Source organism: Haemorhous mexicanus, chromosome 3 (assembly GCF_027477595.1).
Source record: "Haemorhous mexicanus isolate bHaeMex1 chromosome 3, bHaeMex1.pri, whole genome shotgun sequence".
Taxonomy (NCBI): Eukaryota; Metazoa; Chordata; class Aves; order Passeriformes; family Fringillidae; genus Haemorhous; species Haemorhous mexicanus.
In genome coordinates this window covers 63325980-63350093 of record NC_082343.1, presented here as the reverse complement: position 1 = coordinate 63350093, position 24114 = coordinate 63325980, and the positions used below count along the sequence as shown (strand labels likewise).

At 36.5% G+C, this 24114-nt stretch overlaps 1 protein-coding gene across 5 annotated transcripts in view; it reads left to right on the top strand.

Moving 5' to 3' along the window:
• Positions 1–24114, top strand: part of LAMA2 (laminin subunit alpha 2) — a 339355-nt gene that overhangs the window by 136614 nt on the left and 178627 nt on the right. For all 5 annotated transcript variants that reach the window (XM_059842130.1, XM_059842129.1, XM_059842128.1 and 2 more), the window contains exons 10-12: positions 291–451; positions 3877–4017; positions 5364–5537. In XM_059842130.1, coding sequence (XP_059698113.1) covers positions 291–451; positions 3877–4017; positions 5364–5537 — 476 coding nt within the window. The remainder of the gene's footprint in view (positions 1–290; positions 452–3876; positions 4018–5363; positions 5538–24114) is intronic.

The window sequence follows — 24114 nt, the reverse complement described above, 5'->3', positions numbered from 1 at the left end:
TTTCAGGGACTGCTAGATGCAAAGTAGGGCTATGTTTTGATTTTCAAGATTTCTAATATGCAGATTTCTGGAAACTCAAAATTCAAATCACTGTGTACTTGCCCTAATCTTACATTGTTCATTCTAGCCTCTCTCAGATGATTCTGAGTTATAGATGCTGGTGTGAGCATCAGTAAACATCCCCTTATGTTAAACCTACCAAAGGTATTGCTTTGAGCACTCTGGCACACATATCTGACAATAATAATGACAAATGAAATACATCTCATGTTTTCTCTCTTTTCCCATAGATTTATTGCCTGGTTTCTGTTACTGCAAGACTGGCTATGCAGGAGAAAGCTGCAATCAATGTGCCTTGGGTTATACAGGATATCCTGAGTGTCTGCCCTGCAACTGCTCCCTTGAGGGCAGTGAAAATGATGACCCCTGCATAGGTCCCTGCATCTGCAAGGTATGGGTGTCCAATTCTTCTGAACCACAGAAAGATACTAATGGTACTGAAAGATTGCATGAATGCCCTTTTATTATGCCAGAGTATTCCACTGTTCTACCTAGCTGTGTTAGTATCTATGTTAGCCACTTCTCACGGAACACTTGGTCTTGGTCCTACAAAATCCTACATGGTCTTGTGTCATCTCAGAACTCACTTCAGTCAACATGTTTACCTAGGAGCTTTGTATACTGCCAGTCATACAAGTCCTTAGAAATCGGTAATGAAGGGACACTTACAAAGCCTGTGAATCATTTGTTTCAAACCCCATCCTCATATTCTCAAAAACTATATGTTTACAGTATTGTAACTTCTAAAACTAACGTGTAAATGTGATTTCAAAAAGAGAAAATGAAGCAAACTGATGGTCTATTAAAACAAGAAAGTTGTCTTTTAGGAGTAGTCGTTAGGGATGTATGACATTCTTTCCTGCCTTGGGATGATTGCTTAGAAATCTCTAACATGTTTAAAGAAACAAAATCTATCATTTTTGTAGGATGAATGTCTTAATTTCTGGGAAGAAAATTTAAGAGGGTTTTTCTCTGCATGCCATTGGGTATCTCCCTCAAACTATATCTTGATATTACATTGAAATTAAAAACATTTTTAAGCAGATGCATCCACTTATAAAATACCTAGCTATCAGAAAGTCTTTAGAAATAGTTGTGCTTTCTAAGTCACAGTCTAGTAAGAGACCATGAATATGCCCAAAGGACTGCTCACTGTACTGTGGATCAATTTTTCTGTACTGTGGGGATTTGTGGGGAATCCCTTCCAAAATTTAGTTAACAGAATTAGTCACAAAGGAGAATTTAAAAGTACTTACATGACATTCTTAAATACAGGAATGTACAAAAAATGCTTCGATCTCATGCTGCAGACACACACAAAGCTCTGGTTTGCAGCTGAATAGCGCTGAAATCTACTCAGAGAATTAACTTTATCCTCACTTTATGTAACAGCCACATGCTCTCTGTCAGAAATAAAATCATCCACATCATATTTCTAATTACTTAGCCATCAAGTCTAGAAGATCATATGAGGGTGATTTTGCTATGTTCTGGCTGGAGCTTTGATGAAGATGTATTATGCTAAATACCAGATAAATACAGCAGTGATAAATACAGCAGATAAATACAGTAATGATTCTTATGATGTTATTCATATAAAGCCAAACTGACCTGTTAGTACACGCAGACCAAAATGAACAAATAAATATTGGAAATAAGTGTTCCTATCCCAGAGAGTTCTCATTATCTGCACTTTTCTCTCAGGGTTTGTCTTTTGTCTTCTTTGTGCTCCTCCAATCCCTTTTTAAGTGCTTGTGGGAGAAAAATGATACCTTTTGTAAATAGCTGAGATACAGATACGTACACATTTAATATCACTAGCAATCTTCAAATTCAAATCAAAGCAGAATATGGTCAAAGGGACACTGAAATCATCAGATTAGTTATGCTCCATGTGAAGAATAAAGTGGGATGTCTGGTTAATAGCCGGTCTTAGGAAATGCTTCCCTTCTTTTAATCGCATCTTTCAATTACCTATCAAGAGCTTTAAATTTGCTAAAGATAGTTTTCTTGTAAAGGAAATTGCTGAAAAGCAGTCCTAACTGGATAGGCTTTGTAACTTTATGAAGGTATGTGTTCAAAGTTTCATCTTTGGATAGCTTAATACTGCACTGAAAACTACTGAGAAATACATGGGGTTGCAGAAACATTGCTTTATTTGCTGAGGAATAGGTTAGATCTCCTTTCCAACTCTGAATTTTATTATATCTATTATTCACTGAATTTGCTGCCCACTCAATTGAGTTCTACAGGTTTTACTCACAGATGATGTTTGTGATTGCAGAGTGGGCAACTTTGCATTTAAACACATTTGGTTTGCAGCTCTCTTTTTATTTTCCTCTTCCCACTCTGCACACACTAAGCCCAACAACACAGTGCGAAACTTTTTGGACCTGTGTTCATAACTGTAGTTTCTTAAATAAAGGGTGAGAGTATCTGTGTCCTGATGTTGCTCACATTATTTTTCACATGAGGCATGAGTAACCAGTTGATTTTGACATACCCATGGCAGTAATAGCCATTGATTAATCCCAAGATTTCTGGTGAAAATCTAAAAATGCCAGTCTTGAGATTGATGAGATTTTAAAGTTAAATGTAATTCACTTATAACCTTGAGTTTTATTAAAGGTGTTTGTGGTTTGTTTAATAGTCTGTGTGATACTATTGAAGAGGAGCACAGAGCGCAGCAGTAGAGACAGAGCAAAGATGCTTTGTTACACATATTTTTACTGCATAATTAGTGGTGAAAACTTTAATAAATTTTCACTCTATCTCCCTTTTTGCAGGTCGTTGCCACTTCCTGCACACTGTCTCTATTTTCTCTTAATTCATGTGTGCTATCCTTTCTCCCCATACATCCCCCTGCTTTGCCCCATTTCTGCCAGGTTTGCTACATCTTAACCAGGAGGCTATCAAATGGCTCTCAGTGAATTTACTGGGGAGCTGTGTATTTTGAACTATCCTAGGCTGCACAGTGTAGGCAGGGTTTTTAGAATGTGTTCATTCTCTGCTGATGTAGAGCCAACAGTTCAGTTCCTGTGCATTCCACAGAGCGCTGTCTCCAGGGTTAAGGTGGCTGTGCATAATACCTGTGAAAGGAGAAGAATTTTCTGAGCTCTGTTGGGGAAAATACTGAATTACTAAGCCAGCACAATATCACGAGCCTCCTGCCACACTCTGTGTGGAAAACCTAGCTTTAATTTTGCCTATAGGACAAATTGATTTGTAGTGTAAGATAGTAGGATTTAATGCACAATGGTAGCTTTCTATGAAAAGTATAATTACAAAATGCTAAGTTTAGAATAGCTCATGTATATTTAGTGCCTATATATTTTGTGCCATTTACTGCTTGTATTTATCCTGAATTCATCTATCAATGAGAGATCTCTGAAAAACTGATACTCAGGGTGATTAATACAATTACTGCCATATACCTGTAGTTTCCATAAGCTAGATGTGCAAGGATTTTGTCAGCCCTACCTACATACTGTGGTTGTTGAGGTCCTAACAGTGTGCCATGAGGCCTTCCCCTGTGAGACTTTCAAGTGTAAAGGATATAAATTAGGTTATTACCTGAAATTATGTCCATTCATAGAGATGAGAAGTGACAACTCTTTTAATGTCCAAATTCCATGTCCTATTCTTTGCATGCAGCCACATAGCACCTTTTACTATGTAAAGGATTTTCTACTAACATTCACAAATAAGAAAGTCTTTCCCATGAATGTCTTTAGAGTTCTCCTGAAGAATAAAAAGCCAGTGATCTCAGATTCTCATCTATGACAATTGAAGTAATACTCTAATGTGCCTTTCCAGGAGCATGTTGAAGGAGAAAACTGTGACCGTTGTAAACCAGGTTTCTTCAATCTTCAGCAAAATAATCCCGAAGGCTGTGAGGAATGTTTCTGCTCTGGGAAAACAAATGTCTGCAGACACTCTCCCTTTACCTACAGCAGTGTAAGAAAAATCATATCATACCAGTACATGCCTTTGCTTTGTGTTTTTTGTGTTGTCACTAAGCATTGTCACTAGGTTTTTTCTTATTAGAAAATCATGCATGTCCCTTATTTTTAATTTATCCGAAAGAAAATGCTTGTAAGCTTCGTCACTCTTTGTGAGAAAGTTCTGAAATAGAGCAATTAGAGCAGTGAAAAGCACAAAAGAAGCTGTAACAATATTAATTGAAGACATATGCATAAACACAGTCCTGGAATGTGCATACATAACCACTCCTGAATTAAACACTCTATATCCATAGGGCAACCTCTTTTCCAGGTAATCATTAAATTTCGAGACCTGAAGGAATTAAGAATTTGGAAACAGTAAATGTACAACCCAGCTTAAAAGAAAAAGGAATGCCTTGCAGGAGGCATTTTGAATGCATTTCTTTTCTGTGCTGCATTCCTAGGAGAGGATGTGAGAGGGAGATGAACCTGCTGTTCTTATTTATACTGTAGAAAAATGTCTTTATTCTGCAAATATACTCTAAACTGTAAATTAGTTCTCAAAGCTCAGACACTGATGCCATTGAAATGGATGTTTGCTACATATTCATGCCTGTAGATTGAGTTTGGGAAATGTGTTCTAGGTCTACTAGATCTTGATTTTGGCCATATTGTTATGCTGGAAGTCTGCAAGTAACATCATATATGTCTAATGTTCTCATTTACATGCCAGCCACTGAAAAATTTTCCATTCCATGGCTGAGCTCATTTATTGTTCTGCATGTATCCGGGCTCTAGAAGCCATCTTTGTACAAACAGTGTTCTCTTCTCTGATGATTCATTTCTAGTTATGCAATTTCAAAAATTCAAGTTTTGGTGCTTTCCAGCACCAAAAAGATATAAAAGGTATATTTGGCTTGTAAGTTGTAAGGTTTTAGAATGGAAAAATATTATAAGTTATGCTGCCTACAGCAATCAGAAAATGTATATCCATTTGTCAGTTCATTTTCTGCACAATCTGTGACTGATATTATTTACTGAAAACCTGCAAAATATTTGTAGATATTCTTACACATATGTTTGTACGATGGAATTTCCTTCTTGCTCTGGACCATGAAGCACAGAATGCAAATATTTGCAGTTCTTTCAAACTGAGAAGTTATAATTCCTAGTCATATACCATAAGAAACTTTTGCTTGTTTTACCTTGTGTTTTCTTTGGTCCCTTCACTGCTATTAAACCTAATCAGTTTTTAAAAAAATTTGAAGATTGCGAGGCTGGGACTATTGAAATTATCAATGTCCTGATTCTTACTGTAATATGGGTTTTATTTATTTATTTATTTTCCTATTATTTTAGATAGAAGACATGAATGGTTGGTATCTGACTGACTTACCAGGTCTCATCAGAGTTATCCCCACGCAAAAGAGATTTGATGGACATCAGCAGCTCAGCATCAGCAACGTGGCTGCGCAAAAAGCACTGCCGCAGATTTACTATTGGAGCGCACCCAGTTCTTATTTGGGCAACAAAGTAAGTGCAGGTGGTACTTGCCTAAACACTAATTTGATTTATTGAGAAAAAAGGTAAGGCTTTGAAGGGAGGTGAAACTGAGGGAGCATAAAATTGGTTAGCTATTTGACTGGCAAAATGGCAAGCAGAAAGGAATCACCGGTGTGGATGATCTTTTTGAGGCAAAAAGTTAGGCAGACAAAATTAGCTAAGTATCTTTAACCTTGAGCTCTCTTTGGTCTCCTCCTGTCAGGTGTTAGAGAAGTGCAGCTAGTTCACAGCGTTGGTTTTTGAATGAACTAGCTGGTATGTGGCTCAGCTTGGCCTGTTCTCTTCCCACCTTGTACTCTGCCTTGAAAACCAGTTCCCTCATCTGCTTTTCAGAGATGCAGGTTGTGTATCAGATGTTGTGGGGGTGTTAAACGTTTTTCAGGAAACTTGTGTGTGGGGAGCTCTCTGCCCTGGAACTCAGAAGATGCTGCTGTGAGCTTTGTGACAGTTCCAATGTGTGTGTTTATGTCTGTGTGTATCTAAGTGTGCACATACACACATATTCACACCCCACAGGTTAATACCAAATCCAAAATACTTTCATGAAAATCTCAGGTTTTTTCCAGAGAGTAGAGTTGAAGACTGAATGAGTCTTAGATGTGAAGAAAGCTTAACAGCTTTTCATTTCCTGTAACCTTGATTACGCTAAAACTTATCAGAAATGCTCACAGTGATGTATTTGAGCACGTTTTCCTCTGTAGTCTCTTCAGGCTAGTCAACCTCTTATTTATTTATTTCTTCCTGTTGGCTGAAAATCAACATGACAGAAGGTAAGTGAGCACATTGAAACTAAGTAACATCATTCCGAAGAATTGAGCATCCTTTTCATGGCCTATAAATTGTTAAAGAGAGTCAGGCTCACTTAGCTGGGCAAGAGGGAGTTTCTTCTATAATATTGCATGTCTACTGAACTTACCCTGAAATGTGAACTGATACTTTTCCTTACAGAATTCCATCTTGCTTCTAGTCAGTGAGCGAAATAATGGTAGGAATATGCACACATTATTTGAATGTGGAAGATATTTTTTTCAGTGCAATTTGGAGGTCCTTTGTGGTTACTGTCAGATATCGCTGTATGAATGAAGCAATTTGCCTTAATAACTGAACCATATAAATTTTTGATACTACAATAACAGTGAAAGCATTCAAATTACCACAGTACATCTTAACTGTCATGTTGCATCACGTAAACTATAGTCGTAATGACATGCCTAGGCCAGATGATTTATTCTATGGAAAGGGAAATGGAAATAGAATATTGAGAGTCCTTATTTGTAAACTCAATAAAACATTTCTCTAAATAGCTGAAACTGAATAAAACCAAATAGCTGAATCTAGATAAAAACATCCTTTCTTGAGAATAAATGCTTGCTGTAGAATCATTGGTATGCCAAAGCATGCAAAATCTTTAAGAATTTTTGTCTCAAGAAACATAGAAAAAAAAATTTAGGAAATCTTTTATCGAGATGACACTTCTCTTGTAATTTTTAAATCTTATGTCACAGAAAGCTGCCTCTCCTCTGTATTGCTAAAATTATTGCTCTTAAATCATATTCCCCAAAATAAAATTGAATAAAGAGAGGTAGTAACAATGCTGCATTTCCTAGTTTTCAAATATAGCTCAAAAAACTTATATCAAATAACCTTTTTATTATGAAGTTGGCATGTTCTGTATGTGCCTCCACAGCGGTGATTGACATATGTGTGCTATCTGATTGTTTTACATCCATCTCCAGCTGCCTCTTTGGAAGGAAAAAAACATTATAAATAGGATGCCCCTGTGCAGCCTTCAGCTTTTTCTTTTTCATCTAAATCTGGGTGACGCTAGGCTATGTGATACCGGTCCTTGACTGTGTCTCAAAGGAGACATTCTAAATAACAAGAGGCTGTAGATGGTACAGGATTTTTGTTTATGTCAGAGTGGGACAAAAACATGAGCAAATTAATTTAACATTACCATGCCCTTTTAGTCTTCTAAATATATATGCTGCTACCAGAACTTAAACTTTGTTGTATAAATTCGAGTATTTTTTTAAAAACCCATATAATATGCATTTGAACTGAGAAATTGAGCTATGTTTTTAATGCAGAATACATTTGGGAGTAATCTGGAGGAATTTAATTTCTAGAAATAAAATACCTAGTGGATAATTTGAGAGAACAGATTTAAAATGGTTAGTATTAAGGTTTTAGTAGGCATCATAAAGCAGTTTATATTCTTGCCTGCCTACCTTCTCACGGCCTACTGAACTAAGGATTGCAGCACTCATGAGGACTTGTGCTGTGTTAGACCTTCTAGAATCTGAAAAATTGCATTATTTTAGAAACTCTAATTACATTTTAGGTATTTGAAAACGTCATTTTCTTTTAGTTAGCAGTTTCTTAAATTGTTTTGACAATGGATCTATTAGTTTCTTTTAAATATGTGTCTAAAATATTTTATTAATTTGTCTGAAAGTGTTATGAGTTATAGTATGATAATGTTTGATCGGAGCACTGAGAAGAAAGTATAAAATAAATTAAAAATTAGATACCCAAATCAGCAGAATAATGTGAAACACTTGTTTCTTTAAAATCAGTGCAGAAGGGTTAGGGGTGTGCAGTATTTTGGAAGTCTAACAATATGTATACACTCTGCCTCTTTCATGCCTCATCAAAAAGCAATTTGATAATTTGTATGATGAGTAGAAGCTCCTTATAACGAGACAAAAGTAAACATGATATTCAGCATATCTAAACAGAAGACACCTGTCCCATCCCTCCATGACACAAACATGACAGGTGGCTGGGGCCACTTGAAATTCCATGAGGAAACTTCCATCTTTGGGTAATGCTTTATTTTTTTTCTGTAGCTGCAAGTTTTATCTTCCCTTCTCTGCCAAGGGTGAGCTTTAATGTGAAGGTGGAGATTTACCTTGCCTTTTTCAGATGATTAGGGCAGTGCTTTTGGTCAGCAGTTGCAGGTTAATTTGGTGGAGTTCATCTTAGAATTCAAATCTCTGGACATTGTTAGGTCTCAACGTGCAGCATGTATTGCATCCCCTCCCACTCTTCTGTCTGGATTTTGAGCAGACACTAATGCTGCCATTACTTAAACTGCAAACAGCATGATGGAAACCCTAAACCACTTTTCCTCCAAACCACTATAGGTATACTGACAGACTTGGATTGAGACGTTTCTTGAATCCAACCCTGTTTTATAGGAATCATTTTAATTAGTTGTACAGCATGATCCCATTCAATATAAGTAAGGTTAATGTAAGCTGATCCTTCATGAAGTCAGAGCATGTTGAAAATTAAAGCAAAAGATGTTTGAATGTTAAGTTTTGCTATCTCTGGGAAAAGTTCTTGCAGATCATGTTTGTCAACTCCATACAACTAAAGCAGCTGTATGATAGATATTGTTCTTTCTCTGACTTCTAGTTAAAACCAAGACAGCAGCTGAAAGTTTTGTGTAGAGTCTGTGCACAGAGAACAGGAAGGGGACTTTTTGACCCTGTCCCTTCCTCTATTTTTCTGTTATTTTATAATTAGCTATTTGCTAATAACCTATTTGCTGACTTCACTAAGTCATTGTTTCTTTGAGTCCAGAAATGAAGACACTGTAATAATCCTGTAGTCAATTCATACAAATTTAAAAAATCTGTCAGCCTTTTTAAAGTACTTCACTAGTGGAAAACTAGATTGGGATAGAATGAGCAGTTCGTTTTGTGACATATTATCTATTACAGACTGCCTAGAATACCTCACAGCATTAAAAATTGAATCATAAAATAATCATAAACTAGGTCCTCATAGCTTTTATGTTTATTTCCTTCCATTTGTTTTCATTTCTTAGGCAATTCTGATACAAAAGGCGGAATAATGCAAGCAAATTGCGGTCTATGGCTCTCAGGGGGGAAGGGAAGGAGTTGAGACCCAAAACATAAAGAAGTGTAAATAATACAATAATCAGCTGGAACTGAAGTGCTGGGATCAATTGTCCTGAATTATGAATGCATCTAAGCCCAGAAAGCTTTATCTAGTATCGTCATGATTTCAGATCTCAAGATTTTCTTGTTCAGACGACATGATGCAGTTAAAAAGACCCACAACTCCTTTACTTTTAGTGCCTGCCTCAAAAAGGAAAGCAATCTAACATTATACTTTTTGGTATAAATGGATGAAATGCAAGTTAAATTGTAGTTGGAAGCTACTATTTTTACCATCAGTTGGTTTTGAAATTATTTGGCCTAATGAAAGTAATCTAGCCTAGGGAATTCCAGCACTCATCTGTGTCAAATTCAGCCAACAGATTGATTTTTTTCAAGCGTGTATCTGTATTGCCTTTATTGTCGGGGAAGCAAAGTAGTGCAGCATAGGTGGGCTGGTGGGATCTCCATTTGTACACCTTTGTAGGAAAACCCATTATTTCAGGTTTTATGGTCCGTTTAGGCCATCAGTAGAAGATTTTGTTCCCTAATGAATATGGGTTGCTCAATTTTAAGCAGGTCACCCTTTAGTGACCTAATGGTAGTGGGTAAGGTATCTGCTCACTGTGTGATGGTAAGGCCAGTATTTAATGATGAATTTGCCTTGTTTCTACGCTCTGCCCGTGAAAGTGTCAGCACCAGATTTGAATGTGTAGCAAAGCACATCTCCAAGCTTAAAACAGTAAATTTGGAACAGAGTAGCAAATAATGTGATCCTCAAGTGTAAGGGATAACATACCAAACATACCAGAACCAATTCTGTAGGGACATCTAATGATTCTTAATATATTGTAAATATGAGTAGGATGAAATATTTGGGTTATATGCATGTTATCCTTATCTATAAAAGAAACAGTAATAGGCATCAGCAGTACATAGTATGCTGCTGTTGAAATGTCTTTCAACACCCCTGAATATTCAGAGTTGCTGCAAATTTCAGATTTTTTAAGTAGTCAACTGCCAACTCATGGCAGAAAATTAAAGCAATTCAGTTAAACCTAAATTTAAAAAAAAAATTGTAAATACAGCTACTTCAGTATCTTCTGTCTTTCATATTGGAATGCATTCTTTTAATAAAAAGATGGTTTAATGTCCTGGTTTTATTGATGTTTTTCTTTTTATAACAAGTAACATTAAACTGATCTAAATAATTCTGTTTTATTTTAAATCACAATCTAAACTGACCTGACCGAAACCAAGTCACCATGGTAATCAGACTCAGTCAACGGTATGAAGTTGTCTTCAATTTATACCAAGTGTGCCATTTATTTTATTAGCCCTTATTTCAGTATAGCTTCTAAAAATTGAGATAATAGGCAGAGTCAGATATGGCTAAAAGATGAGACAAACACAGCAGACATCCAAGGGAAGAACAAAACATTTTAAGGATTTCAACCACACCTGATGCTTTCTTTAAGTTTACTTAATTTGCATTTCATTATTTGGTTTAGATTCTTTATTTTTATTGAAATATTCTTTCAGTTTGGCACCATGAAATGAACAGGGGTCGGTCTCTGCATTCTTTCACAGCTGTGGCTTGCCAAATTTGGCTTGATCCTCAGCAAAAAGTGCAGCAGTACTGTCCTACATGGGGCTCAGCTACCCATGACTACAAAGAACCACCAAGAGATAAGTAAATTTTGCACACTTTGTTCCTCGTTAATGCTTTTAATGATGCTTGGGTAGCCTGTTGGGACGGTTCAAGTACAGCCATTATTGTGATTACAAGGAAACTAAGGATGCCCAGTAGACTGTTACAGCCTCTTTGAGCCTTGGAAATGCGTTGAAACAGGGCTCAGACTCTGCCTAGCTGAGAACACTGACTGCAGTATTTCATGTATCCCATGTTACATTTAATTTCTTGGTGCTAAAATCATCTTACACTACCCTAGATAAAAGAGGAAATTTACTGTTGGTGAAATTATTTCATAAATCTCAAGTGTCCTTTGTGTTACCTGCTTACCCAAGTCTGCCTTGAAGGCAAGGGTTTCAATCAATAGAGGCAGTTGAAAAATGGAGAAACAAGCAGAAAATAAAGCAGTTTCACAAAAGAAGGGAAGTGAATGCTAGAGAGATCACTGAGGGGTGATAGGAAATAATGAAGAAGGAAGTAAATTGGGGAATATGCTTTCCAGCTTGCAAAGTCTTACTCTCTGATTTCTTTGATCCCAAATACTAAAATAATGAAGGGTCTGAAGAAGCAGAAGAAAAACAAAAAAAGCTTTGACTTGGGAAGAATTTATATATCTGGAGGTTTGTACTGAGGGCTTATCACCATGCAAAGATTTATGGTGATGATGATTCCCAAGCTAGACATAGCTGAATAGAATAGTGGTTACTTAACCACTGCAAAGGAAAACTGAAATTTATGAAAGGGAGGATACATACGGATTTTGCTCTTCTTATACTTCATTCCTCTTATATACTTTCCTCTGCATGCTAAATACTTCATCAGCAAATAAGTGTTTGCTTTGAAAACTATATTTAGAGTTCCTTGCTCATCACAGGGTACCTGTAAGTAAAGTGTTTAATCAAGTTTTACTTACTTAGATTAATCAGAGAGAATTTATAGTCCAGACATCTAGTTCATATTGGGTTATACAGGACGTGATGAAGGAATTTATGGCCGTCACCAGAAGGGTATACTTGAGAACCACTGAAAAGTCATTCTCAAAATATTGAGAGCCATAAAGAGCTAATTTTATGTTTAGTTTCCAGATTTCCCTCTATGAATAAATAAACTGCAGAATTTCTGTTTGATTTACCTGCCCCCCATAATTTACTTCAAATTTAAATGATTTACAAAATCTTGAAATAGAATGTAATTGAAATTGTTGAGTTTATATAATGCATTAGTAACACTGCGTGATGCCACTGAGCTTTAGTTTTGCAATTTTGTGGTGTTCCATTTTGCTTTCCATATCAAAAAGGCAGTATGCAGCAGGGCAGAAATACTGAGAATTTCTGACGGTGCACAAGGGAAACAGCCTTTAGCACAAATCATTTGTTGTATTTCCAATCTGTGCTATACTGTTTTTGAAGTCTGATGTGCTCAGTAGCATCTGATAATCTCCAGATTGTCCTTACATGCAGCTTCTCTACAAGATGGATAAATTCTGTTGTTTCCATTTTACATCTAGAAATTAGCCTTGCTATTCTACATCTGCCCTTAGAAACTAAGTTTTGGTGCCTAAACTGGATAGACACACTACCTTGTGTCAATATGAAGTTTTAAAACCAAACGGGTGTAGCACCAGTGCCCAGATCCAAGTGCTAATCACCCGTATGCTCATGCAATTAGGAAGTCTGTGTGTGTGGATTTATGAGACTCATATTTTATTGTATGGATGTTATGGGAATTTTTAGTCAATTCACAGATCTGGGAGACCTAATCCAACTAACTTGGTAAACAGCATTTTACATCAATTGTGATTAACAAAAAGGTTGTGTGTTTGTAAAACAAAATGCTAGCAGGAGTCGCTGATTTTTCAAACACAAAGCAGCATTACTAACAAGAGTACAGAAGTTGTAAAGGTGGTATAAATTGTTGAAAATCACACAAATTCAATTAAGACATCATTACTGAAAGAAAACCCAAACTGATATTTAAAGTGTAGACAAAGTAATGCTTTTAATTATATTTTGTGTTAGTTTATGGATAGCAGTACTCATTATGGCTGTGATAAGCAGCCAAGGAAATGAATAATGGAATGGTAACCAGAACTGACAAGTAAGTTGCACAGTAGTGATCAGAAGCTTGAATTATTTGCTTAGTTTTAGCTTGTGTTTTCATAGAGTCATCATTCTAAGCATATTAATACTGATTATCATGCTTTGATCTAATTCCTGAACAGAGTATGAAGCATCCTTTAAATCCTGTTGATCCTGTGTCTCATGTACACTATCCCATGTCTCATCTACCCTGACTACTCTGAATGGACTCATGCTGCTTTGCGAAATCTCTGGAAAGCAAAATGAGATCCATTACTTAACATTCCTAGTAAGTTTGCATACTGTAACATGGTCTTTAATAGAAGAGAATGATGGCAGAAGAGATTTTATTTTCCAGAGAGAGACCCTAGCTTTATACAGAAATAAAGAAATATTATATTTGATTATTATTTAATTTTTAAATTAGATTTAATTTATACAGAAATAAAATTTCTTTTTAAGGAAATATATTTCTTTACAAAATGGGAATTTTAATTTTTCAGAAAATTTTTTAGAAATGTGGATTACCATAACTGTAGAATGAATTTGTATTTGTCTTCTTGCACCCAAGATACAAAAGGGCTAAGACCTCAGTACTTGGCATATGGAAGGGATAATCATGTGCTAGAACCCTAAGCTAAACTGCAATGAATTTTTAAACAGGTGGTTTGTTGGATGATGGAATATTACCTGCAAAGCAGCAGTCCTCTCCTAGAGGCACATGCAGAGCTGAGTTGAGCCAATTAGGCTGTCTCTTCAGTGTGTTGTGACCTATCAATGTTAATAGCTTATTGTGATGATAAATGAACCCATCTCTCAAACTGAAGCCTGAGTACACACTTCAGCAGTTTCCCTGAATCACAGGGCCATTACCTATCAACTTCAGATTGACAGGAGTGGCAGCAGCAAGAGCAGATGGCATGCATGAGTAGAGACAGATGATTGTTTTACCCAAATGAATGGATTTGGACTTATTTTTGGTGAGGTTGTTTTGTGTTTTTGTGGGGTTCTTTTGTGATCCTGCCTTAATGTTCCACATTTTGCTAGAATGTTTCTGACAATACACGCAGTACCACCCCTGTCTCCTGAGATGGCTGGATGAATTTGTGATGGGTATCTACATTCCTTTTCAGTTTCACAGGCACACTCTGTTGTGATGCACGTTAATCCTTTTTTTTTTTTGTTTTCTGATTGCAGAGAGTGATGTATGTTTGGCCCTCTTAGCTCCATCACTTTATTTTCTAGAGCTAACTTCCTCAGAAAAATGGGCAAGATAGAAGAACTGTAACATTATCAATATTTTTCATTATTTTATTACAAGTTTTTGAAGCTATAAGTATTAAATATCATTACACACCTGACACTTCTGGATCAATTCCTTGGCTAGTTTAATTCATTTTAGAGACAGGAAAATTTTTCACAGTGAAGGCAGTCATTTTAACAACTTTCTGTGTCAATTTTCTTCTAGGCTTTTTTTGTTATGTTGAGGATTTCAAGTGTGCTTTATTAATTAAAAGTAACAGTGCCAGAGATACATCCCTTCAGTTTAACATCTTAAAAGATTATTTTAGTTATGATTCAGTTTTTAAAATTAAATTGAAGAAGAGAAATGGCTCTATATATTCCTGATCCAGGTCTCAGTTATCTGTAGGATAGCTCTGAAGCTGTGACCTGGAGTGAGCATTCCTTTAAACAAAAGACTTCAGGCTGTGCAAATTAGCAAATTAGCCAAATTAGCCAGTCAGTACAGCAATCCTCTCCATGGCTGTGCATCTCTTCCTACCAGAAGGTTTCCTGGCATTTGTCCTGGTGAGCTCTCCCTCACTGCAGCACATACTTGACCGTGCAATTACTAAGGCAAAACTTCACACAATTCTAAGTTTGTTTTGCCGTGAACTAGGTAGCTTGTTTGCAGAAATATTAATGCATATAAATATGGGGAATAGTAATCTGTAGTTTTCCATCAATATTGTATCTTCTGTGCTCAAGAAAAACCACAACACACTATTTCATTTACTTTGAAGTTATTTGAAGCCTAGATGATCAAAGTCTGTCATATTAGAGAACTTTTTCTTCTTACATATTTTAAATTAAATGCAACAATACAGAGCTGTATGCATATCTAGTAATTGTAAATGTTTGCCAAGTTAAAAAAAAACAGATGAAAAAGTTAAAAAAGTGAAATGAAAAAGGAAATAATAGATCAGTATTCTATTCTTATTAGGTAAGGAAAGATTTCCTAACTTAATAAACCTAAGCAGTCTAAAGTAATAAAGCTGGTGGACCGCAGCCGCATTTTTTTAAATTAGAATTAGGTTTGTAACAATAGATGCCTTTAAAGATAATCAAATAAATAGATACATTGTTTGGTCAGCTGTGTCTTATTACTTAAATGTGTGAGCTAATTCTGTTTAGTCTGCTGTGATGAAAAGTTCTTTTTCAGAAAGAACTTTCTACAGGATTTTTGCCGAGTTTCAGCTTCAGTGCTACGAGGCCCAGTGAATTTTTCCTCTCTTTCATAGGTGATGTATTAGCTCAGTTAGGTAGATGCACAAAATCCAGGTTTGTCACTGTTCTGTGTCTTTTGTTTTATATCAAATAGGTGATAAGTATACCTATACATTTGAATAAAAATCACTTCATACATGCATCTCATCTGTTGAACAAAAATATGAATGTGTAACACAAAGGATGAAAGAGAATAAAAACTGCCACATGAGATTAAAAATTACAGAAAATTAAATAGAGGAATGATCAGGGCAACTTTTTTCAAAAAGCTCTCAAGCTTTTTATGTTTGAGCTAGCTGGCAATGGTTCATTAAAATACTTCTTTGGCTTTTTTCAGTAAACATCCTCAAATTTTCTATTCAAAACATCACAGAGAGATACTTTGTTTCTGAATTTGGAAAGTGTGATCCTCTTAGGCGTTATTGGAGTTGGCTGAGTTACTGCAGTGTGCCTTTGAGGAAATGTCACTGCAACTTTCTTCCTTTGTTTCTGAGCAGACACTTGCAATAGTGGAAAAATCCTAACATTTGGTAACAAATTGGAGTTGTTTATCCTGGAGAAAAAGGTCAGGGGGACCTTACTTCATTCTATAACAACCTTAAAGGAGGATATAAAGAGGTGGCCATGGGTCTTTTCTCTCAGGTAACACATGACAGGACGAGAGGAGAGAGCATCAGGTTGTGCTAGAAGAGGTGTAGGTTAAAGATTTGGAGATATTTCTTCACTGAAAGAGTGGTCTAGCATTGGAACAAAATGCTCAGAAAAGCAGTGGAATCACCATCCTAGGAAATAAATGTTTAAAAATGTGTAGATGGTGTGATTAGAGACATGGTTTATTGGTGGACCTGGCAGCATTACATTGATGAATGATATTCATCACAGAGGTGCTTTAGAACCTTAATGGTTCCAGGATAACTCAGAATCTCTTTTTCCTACCATAAGTGTGATCAAATAGATGATTCTATCAGTAAATCACCAGGTTCATTACCAGGCCTTCCCAGAGCTGCATGAAACAAAACATGGTTTTGCTTGCAATACTCAAGGGAAATAAATGATAGCTGAAAAGATTTGGGATAGGCAAAAGAGCTCTCCAAAACTCAGAGTCTCTCTTGACTGTCCAAATAGAATTAAATAGAAGTGCATTCACCATTCAGGGGTGGCCTCATCAATCTGTGAAACCTGTTTGAAAATATATGACACAACACGGTTCTTAATTCAATTTACTTAATTAAAAATCTAATGTTTTTCTGAAAGTTACAGGCAAAATTGAAATGGCATAAGAAAAAAGTTTCCCAACTTTCAATGCAAGTTTTTGTGGTGGAAAAGAAAATTATGAGGTTCTTTATTTAAAATAATGAAAGCAGCAGCTTTTCACCTAGTTTATATGTGTTTATAAATATTATTACTGACTATAGTGTGCTTTCAGTCTGCCATTTATATGCTTGGCTGTCTGTGAGAGCATTATTCTAGGCAAATATGAATAACTTAGATTGAGATACTTTTCTTGTAAATTATTATTTAGATACTTTGTCTACTTTGTTTTCCAGTACTGTGAAGGGTTTTTTATATACTTGTTTTTGAGAAGTAAGGTAATTCTGGGCAATTATCTGTCGATGTATTGTACAGAGAAGTAACTTTACTCTGATCACATTTTATGTTCCAAAATGTAATGCACCTTTGACTTCCTGTTGAGATTTTTACGTGATATTTCTTTCAGGCTGTCTTTTGTTATTTTGTGTGGCTAAATGCTGCATTTAGAAAATAGTTGTTCTATAGATCTATGAAATGTTTCATGACAAGCAGCTAAAGTAAAACCTTATAGTAGATCCATAAAAAAGTATTCCTTTGTTTTCTTCAAAAGATTCCTGGTGGTTTTAACCCAGAAAATCTAATTTAAATTCTTATGTAGGTTTCCTGTATGTATTTTGCATTTTATTTTTAATTTCCATTTAAAATTTGCCAATTTTCATCCATTTATGCATTAAAGATATTTAGAATATGTAGTGATATTCTGCGCTGCCACACAGCAGAAGGCTGTATTTTTCAAATACAGAAATTTGGGGCAGTTTGAATCATTTGAATTGAAGATGACAGATTATTTCCTTAGTAACATTATGAAATTTTTCTTATAAGAGAAAGCCTTAGTCTAAAGAGATTTTGATCGGACCTGTTGAAGTCCTTCTGACATTTCCACAACATAAGTTTAGTTTCATATTCAAATATGAAACTCTTCAGAGACCTGAAAACCCACTCTCTCATTTACTTTTTAGGAACCCGAGATTGTTCTGCAATGCTCAGAACAGCAGCAGAAATAACTGCAAAGTGGCTACAGTCAGCCGTGTCTTTGAAAATGACATCCCAGGGCTTCTTGCATGCTGCTTTCTAACATGGGAAAGCCCAGTTTTCATAAATACTAGGGCATATATGCCTTGGCTGCAGCATTTCACAAAGCACTGAAAACACTGGGTATTAATGAAATGTCTTCACTTTGCTTGAAGAATGTGGGGAATTTAAGTTTACAATTCAGGATTTATTTTGCTCTAGGCAGGTAGTGACTACCACTTTAAAATAAGTGGATGTTAATTAATGCTTGAATGCAGCAGATATTACACTGGATAATGTGGACACAAATTCACCTTATTAATGGAAAGATCCATCATAATGAGTAGATTGCCGTCTTGCTGAATTATGATGGAATTCTTATGGAAGGATAAATGACGTCCATTTTAAAACCTAATGGGTATCATTATGGTCACTGTTAAAACAATGAATACCAAATGAATGAGTAATAGGAGGGACACTAAAACTAAATTTTATTCATTAGCTCAGTCGGTAATTTATGTACCCACCCTGGTTAACTGTGCACGTGCTTGGGGCAATCTGGGACCCTCAGGAAAATTTGACCGGAGTAGCAAAAGCATTCTTAACCACTTCAACAGAAATACATATATATGCTTTATGTAAAATAGTGAGAGTAGAAAAAAAAAAAAAAGCCTGAATACTGCCCAAAAGGCCAGAAATAGTTTCTTTTCTTCTGCGTACAAAGAATCTGAAGTAGAAATCCCAGAAGCAGAATGGCAATAGCAATTAAGCAAACATTTTTTAATTGGTGTGCTTTATTATCCTGACTGTGTGAACAGAAATGGGAATACTCAGTGACTTGAGCTACCCTGATGAGTACATCTGCTTGGGACACCATTCAGCATCCCATCAGGAGCCAGCATAAAACCACCCCATCAGGCAGGTGGCTCCTGCTAGGAGTACATGGCATGTTCACTGATCTCAAACTTCCCAAGGTTCTTATCTTTGTCCACAAGGCTGCTTTGGAATTGTAAGCTCTATAAGGACTTTAAGTAGCTTCTCTTTATTAAGTTAACTTATTTATTTTTTCCTTGTTAGTTTTTGTGTCAGCTCACCACAAGGAAAATCAAATTGCTGCAAGCTTTAGAAATTAACAATTATGTTGTTAAAAAGTGGTCTAAAAACATCATTTGAGCCCACTGAGTACTTTGTTTTTAGGGAGAGAAGAAAGGAAAAGGTGGAATTCAGAAGGAGATTCTAACTAGGAAGAGTGTAAATCCATGCTTACATGTGATCTAACTCTCATGTGGCCAACTAGCAAGAAAATGAAGAGTTGTTTTAAGTGCCTGTCATTTTTGTGGGCAATTTTTTGAATCTTAAGATTGCTAAGGCAAAAATCCTCCCATCGGATCTCAATCAGTATCGGGTTTCCTTACACGCAGTTGTTACTTTATTACAGATCTTTGATCTGCGTCTATATTATGTATTCTGTGAATCAGTACAAAGTGTTCTGCAGTGGCTCTGAAGAACTTCCACCTGCAATACTGAAAGAAATGGAAGCACAATCTGTAATAAACCATTAAACTGCAAACAGGACTCACCCTGCAGATCTGAAGAAGAGTTTGTCCTGAGAGAGGGAAGATCACAGATTCAGGTTTAGAGCAAGGTCTGCCAAGTAGGTTTTTTTTTTTTTTCCTCAGAGAAAACAGAGAGATACATGTTAATACATTACCTTTGGAGTATGTAGCTATTACATTCATTAGGCACCAAAACAAATGTTTATACTTCTCAGTGCTTTACATGGAATCATAAACCATCATAAACCATATATCTTAGGAAAAGACAAAGTTTGAGGATATAACAGTATCTAAACTGCACCACAGGAAAGTCCAGCCAGCCCAGCAGCCTCTTTATAATCACAATGGCCAGTAGGTGCCAAGGGAAGAGTGCAAGCTGGTAAGGATATAGTGATACTTCATCACATACTCTCATAACCTCAAGCCTGTAGCCTGGGTACCTCTGAGCTCATGGAGGTGTCTTTGGTTTTAATGGTCTTTATTCATCCTAAATGCACATTAAAATTTTTATCACATGATAAATAAATAAAGGAAGGTTTTGTTTGAGACACCAAGTCTGGTTCTGTGGCAGCCCACTCTGTGTCCTGCCCTCTACCATTTTTATTTGATTTTGAGAGGTCCCTAAAAAATGGTTTGTATAGGAGAATCTGGGAAAGTCAAAATTTACGCTGGCAATTCAGATAACTGGCCTGGAGGCAAAATGGTCTGGACTTCATGGAAGAACTGCAGGCACAAACTATTGTTTGCTTCTTGTTCAGTCAGACTGTGTTGTAAATTCCTGTCTATTGCATTTGTAACTCATCAGAAAGAAGGAAGATATTTTGTGATTGTATCGCAGGAAAATCCTTTTAAATGTCTGTTTTTCAGGGATGAGTTATTTCTGTCTTCACATTATAATCTGCTAATTGTTTAAAACAATTATGTTAGCAGTTATTAGAATCAGTATGTCCTTGGTATGAACACTTTAAGAATTTTTAAACATGTTTTTGATTCAGGTTAGTATGAAAATAAATGAACAACATATCAATCTTCTAATTTATGTGATTGCATCACACACTCCATTTTTGTACTGGAGTATATCAAAAGAGCCCTGGAAAGTGATCTGAGCCAGTACTAAAATAGCTAAATAGGGTTGAAGAAAGGGAAGCAATAAATCAGATCAAGTTGAATCATAGGAGGATGCAGAAAAAGAATTAATGTAACTACTTTTCAAGGCATATTCTGGTTTTTCTTGAGGAGGCCCATGCAAGAAAAATAGTGGTACAAAAAATGCTTTTCCCAGTTTATGGTGTCTCAGTTTTATTGCAGGAATGAAGTCAATACTTCATTCTATATGGTAGAAAATTATATGTGATCATGCCCTCATCCTTTTTAGTTACCAGCTCTTCAGCTGTGGTAGAGTTGGTGACTAATACTGACCATACTCCTTTAAAGATGCATCAATTAATGTTATTTTGCATACCATAAACATAAGTTATAAACCAGAGAAGATGTGCTCCATTTTCTCATGTTTTGTCCTAAAGTTTAAACGTCTTTCTCTGGGCCACAGGGATGACAATATATGTCCTCAAAGTGGAATTGTCATTTTTGTTCTAAACTGCATACTGGTTCAGTAGCAACTCTGCACTGGTGCTGTATTCCTGTAGACACCCCAAGTTGCAGATGGCAATTTTCAGTTGCTGAACACAATTCCACTGAGCAACTGTTGCTGCTTCTTGTAACACGGGATCCAGCATATAAATGTCTAACAATGAGTGTAATCTTTAAATGTTGTTAGTCATATCTTGGTTCACATGTCTGTTAAGTTGCTGATGAAGCTTTTTTAGTATTAAAACACCACGGACTTGAAAACAAACCCTTTCATTGCAGAAATTACTGTTAGAGCACTTTGACTAGAAAAAAAGTCTACAAAAATGGTCAAAGGGTGGAGTTCCAGAAAAAAAAACCCAAAACAAAACAGGTATGACTTTGTGAGGCAGTGTAGCAAATTGTGCAAAAATACATGACACAGGTACCACAGCAAGTAACTCACTTTGGAGTTCCTCCTCCTTCCCAAATGTGCACTGCATTAGATTAGAGCTATAAAAACAATCTGACCTGAGAAATTCTCATTCTGTAGGGACTCTGGATTAGGTCCTGCTCCAGCAGTCAATTCACTTAATAACTTCTCATGTCTGAAGTTACATTATCCACTTTTCCGTCTTTTATGGGGTCTAGCTAAGCTAGATCAATATCCTGAGGAAATGTGGCTTTCTATTTTAGGATGACATTTTCATACTTGGCAGGATATTATCTTCATCAACATGTGTACAATATGGTACTAATTTATGTCTGTTTCTTAGTTTGGTAAAAGTCTTGCACAGTGTATTAGGACTTACAACTATTACTTTAGACAATTTTAAATGCTCCTAAAGTATAATATACTTCCTTATTTTACTGTAAAATGATACTCTATTGAGTCAAGAGCTATAACTATACTGAAATGAGGGCTGAAGCACTTTAGTAATAATTTTCATGAACTCCTCATTCCAGTAGGCTGAAACTGAGTTAATAAAATGGTGCTTGGGCCAAAACTCAACATACAAAATTCTTTATTCAGTCATATGATGGCACTTGGATTGAATGAGTTTTAGATACACAGATGACTAAAAATTAAAACAAAAGTTTGCAAAGTAGATTTTGAGCTACACTGTCAGAGTTATTGTTCATATAGGTACTTTAAGGCCATGTCTGTTTTATTAATCTAGGAATTGCTCTGTTCTCTAGTTCTGGGGCCACTGGTATTGCCATATTATTGAAACACCATGCTGTTGAATTAAGAGAAACTATTAAAGAGTACTCGAGTAGTGTGCAGTTTTGGATACCACCATATAAGGAGGATATAAATCTACTAGAAAGTACCCAGAGGACAGCAATGAAGTGGTGAAGGGCTTTGAGGGGGAGGGATATGAAGAGCAGCTGAGGTCACTCAGTTTGGTCAGTCTGGAGAAGAGGAGACTGAGCAAAGACCTCATTGCAGTCTGAGTACATCTAGGTGAGTGTGCAAAAACTTTGAACCACATTAATTGTTTGGCAGGATGAGAGTCACTAGAGAAAACTGTTGTGAGCAATTGAAACAGTTGTGATTTTCTGGCTCACCATGTGCCGGGGGCTTTGTTTCTATCTGGTCAGAGTGACCCCGACTAAAGTTCAAAAGTTTCTTTTCCCAGCCCGGTACTTGAAGAAGAAGTCAGGGCTCTTCATTTTTTCGGTCTCAAGATTGTTTATTGCATCTTATCTATAAAGTTCTTTCTCCCTGTCCAGCCGAGATCCGTTTGGCAGGACAGCCAGAGGCACTCCCCCCTCCTCCAGGGCGGTGTTATCTTTATATACTACAAACTACGTGTACAATATTTACAGTTATTTTCCAATACCTATCATCTATATTAGACAGTGAGTTTCTACTTTAGACCAATCTAAAAGTGCCAACATCACCAGACAAGATGGAGGTAGAGAAGAAAAAGAAAGGCTAGACACGCCCAAATCCCTCCATCTTGTCACCAGAAACCCCTATACCAAAAATCTTAAAACCTACATTTAGACTCTGTAATTATTTATTCTTACACTATTTACACTATTGTGGCTTTTATCTCTTTCTATAAAGGTGACAAGTTATTCCGTGGTTCATAATCGAACCCACTGGTGTTCTGGGCTGTGTGCCAGGGTCTCCGAGCCCCCTGGCAAGGGTCCCAGGAAACTCCGGACTCCCAGAGGGATGTCCTGAGTTCCGACATCTCCCCCTTCTGTTTGCACCAAGAAGACCTCTTTGGCAGCTTGGCTGACAACCCGCCATATACACAAAAGAATGCATGGCGCAATGAACAAGACAACTAAAAACCCTACTAAAATATAACAAGCAATCATCTAACAACAGTTCTACAATACCACTGATTCCCACACCCATGAAGAGACCCAAAGTCCACAGTCTTCTGTGGGCAAAACACAAGGGTTGGAATCTCTGTGCAGTCCACATCTCTACATCTTCTTTTCTGCTTATGGAATGGTCAGCGTTTTCTTGCCCACATTGTCAGCATTGTCTTGCACTGGATGGAGTTTCACATTCTTCACTGAGATTCACCTGGACTTTTGTACCTGCTAAAACACAAACAAATCCACGCCCCCGAAGAGACTGGAGGATTTTCTCAAAATCTCGGAGGTGAAGAATGGGTCCTGATATGAAAATAAAACATTGATCAACTCTGTTTCCGTCTCTATGCAATTGCATAGGGAAATGTAAAATGACAGCAATTAGAAATCAATTAGATAATACACATAACCAATAACACATCTGAAATCATACAATTGTCAAACACTACAACACTGAACTGTCATCCCAGAGTCTGCGACAGCTGATGAACCTTACAACAACAGAGAAGTGGAGAATCCATGTCCGGATTCATGTTTCTCCAAACTCCTTCTGAAAACAGGCTCAGCTATCAT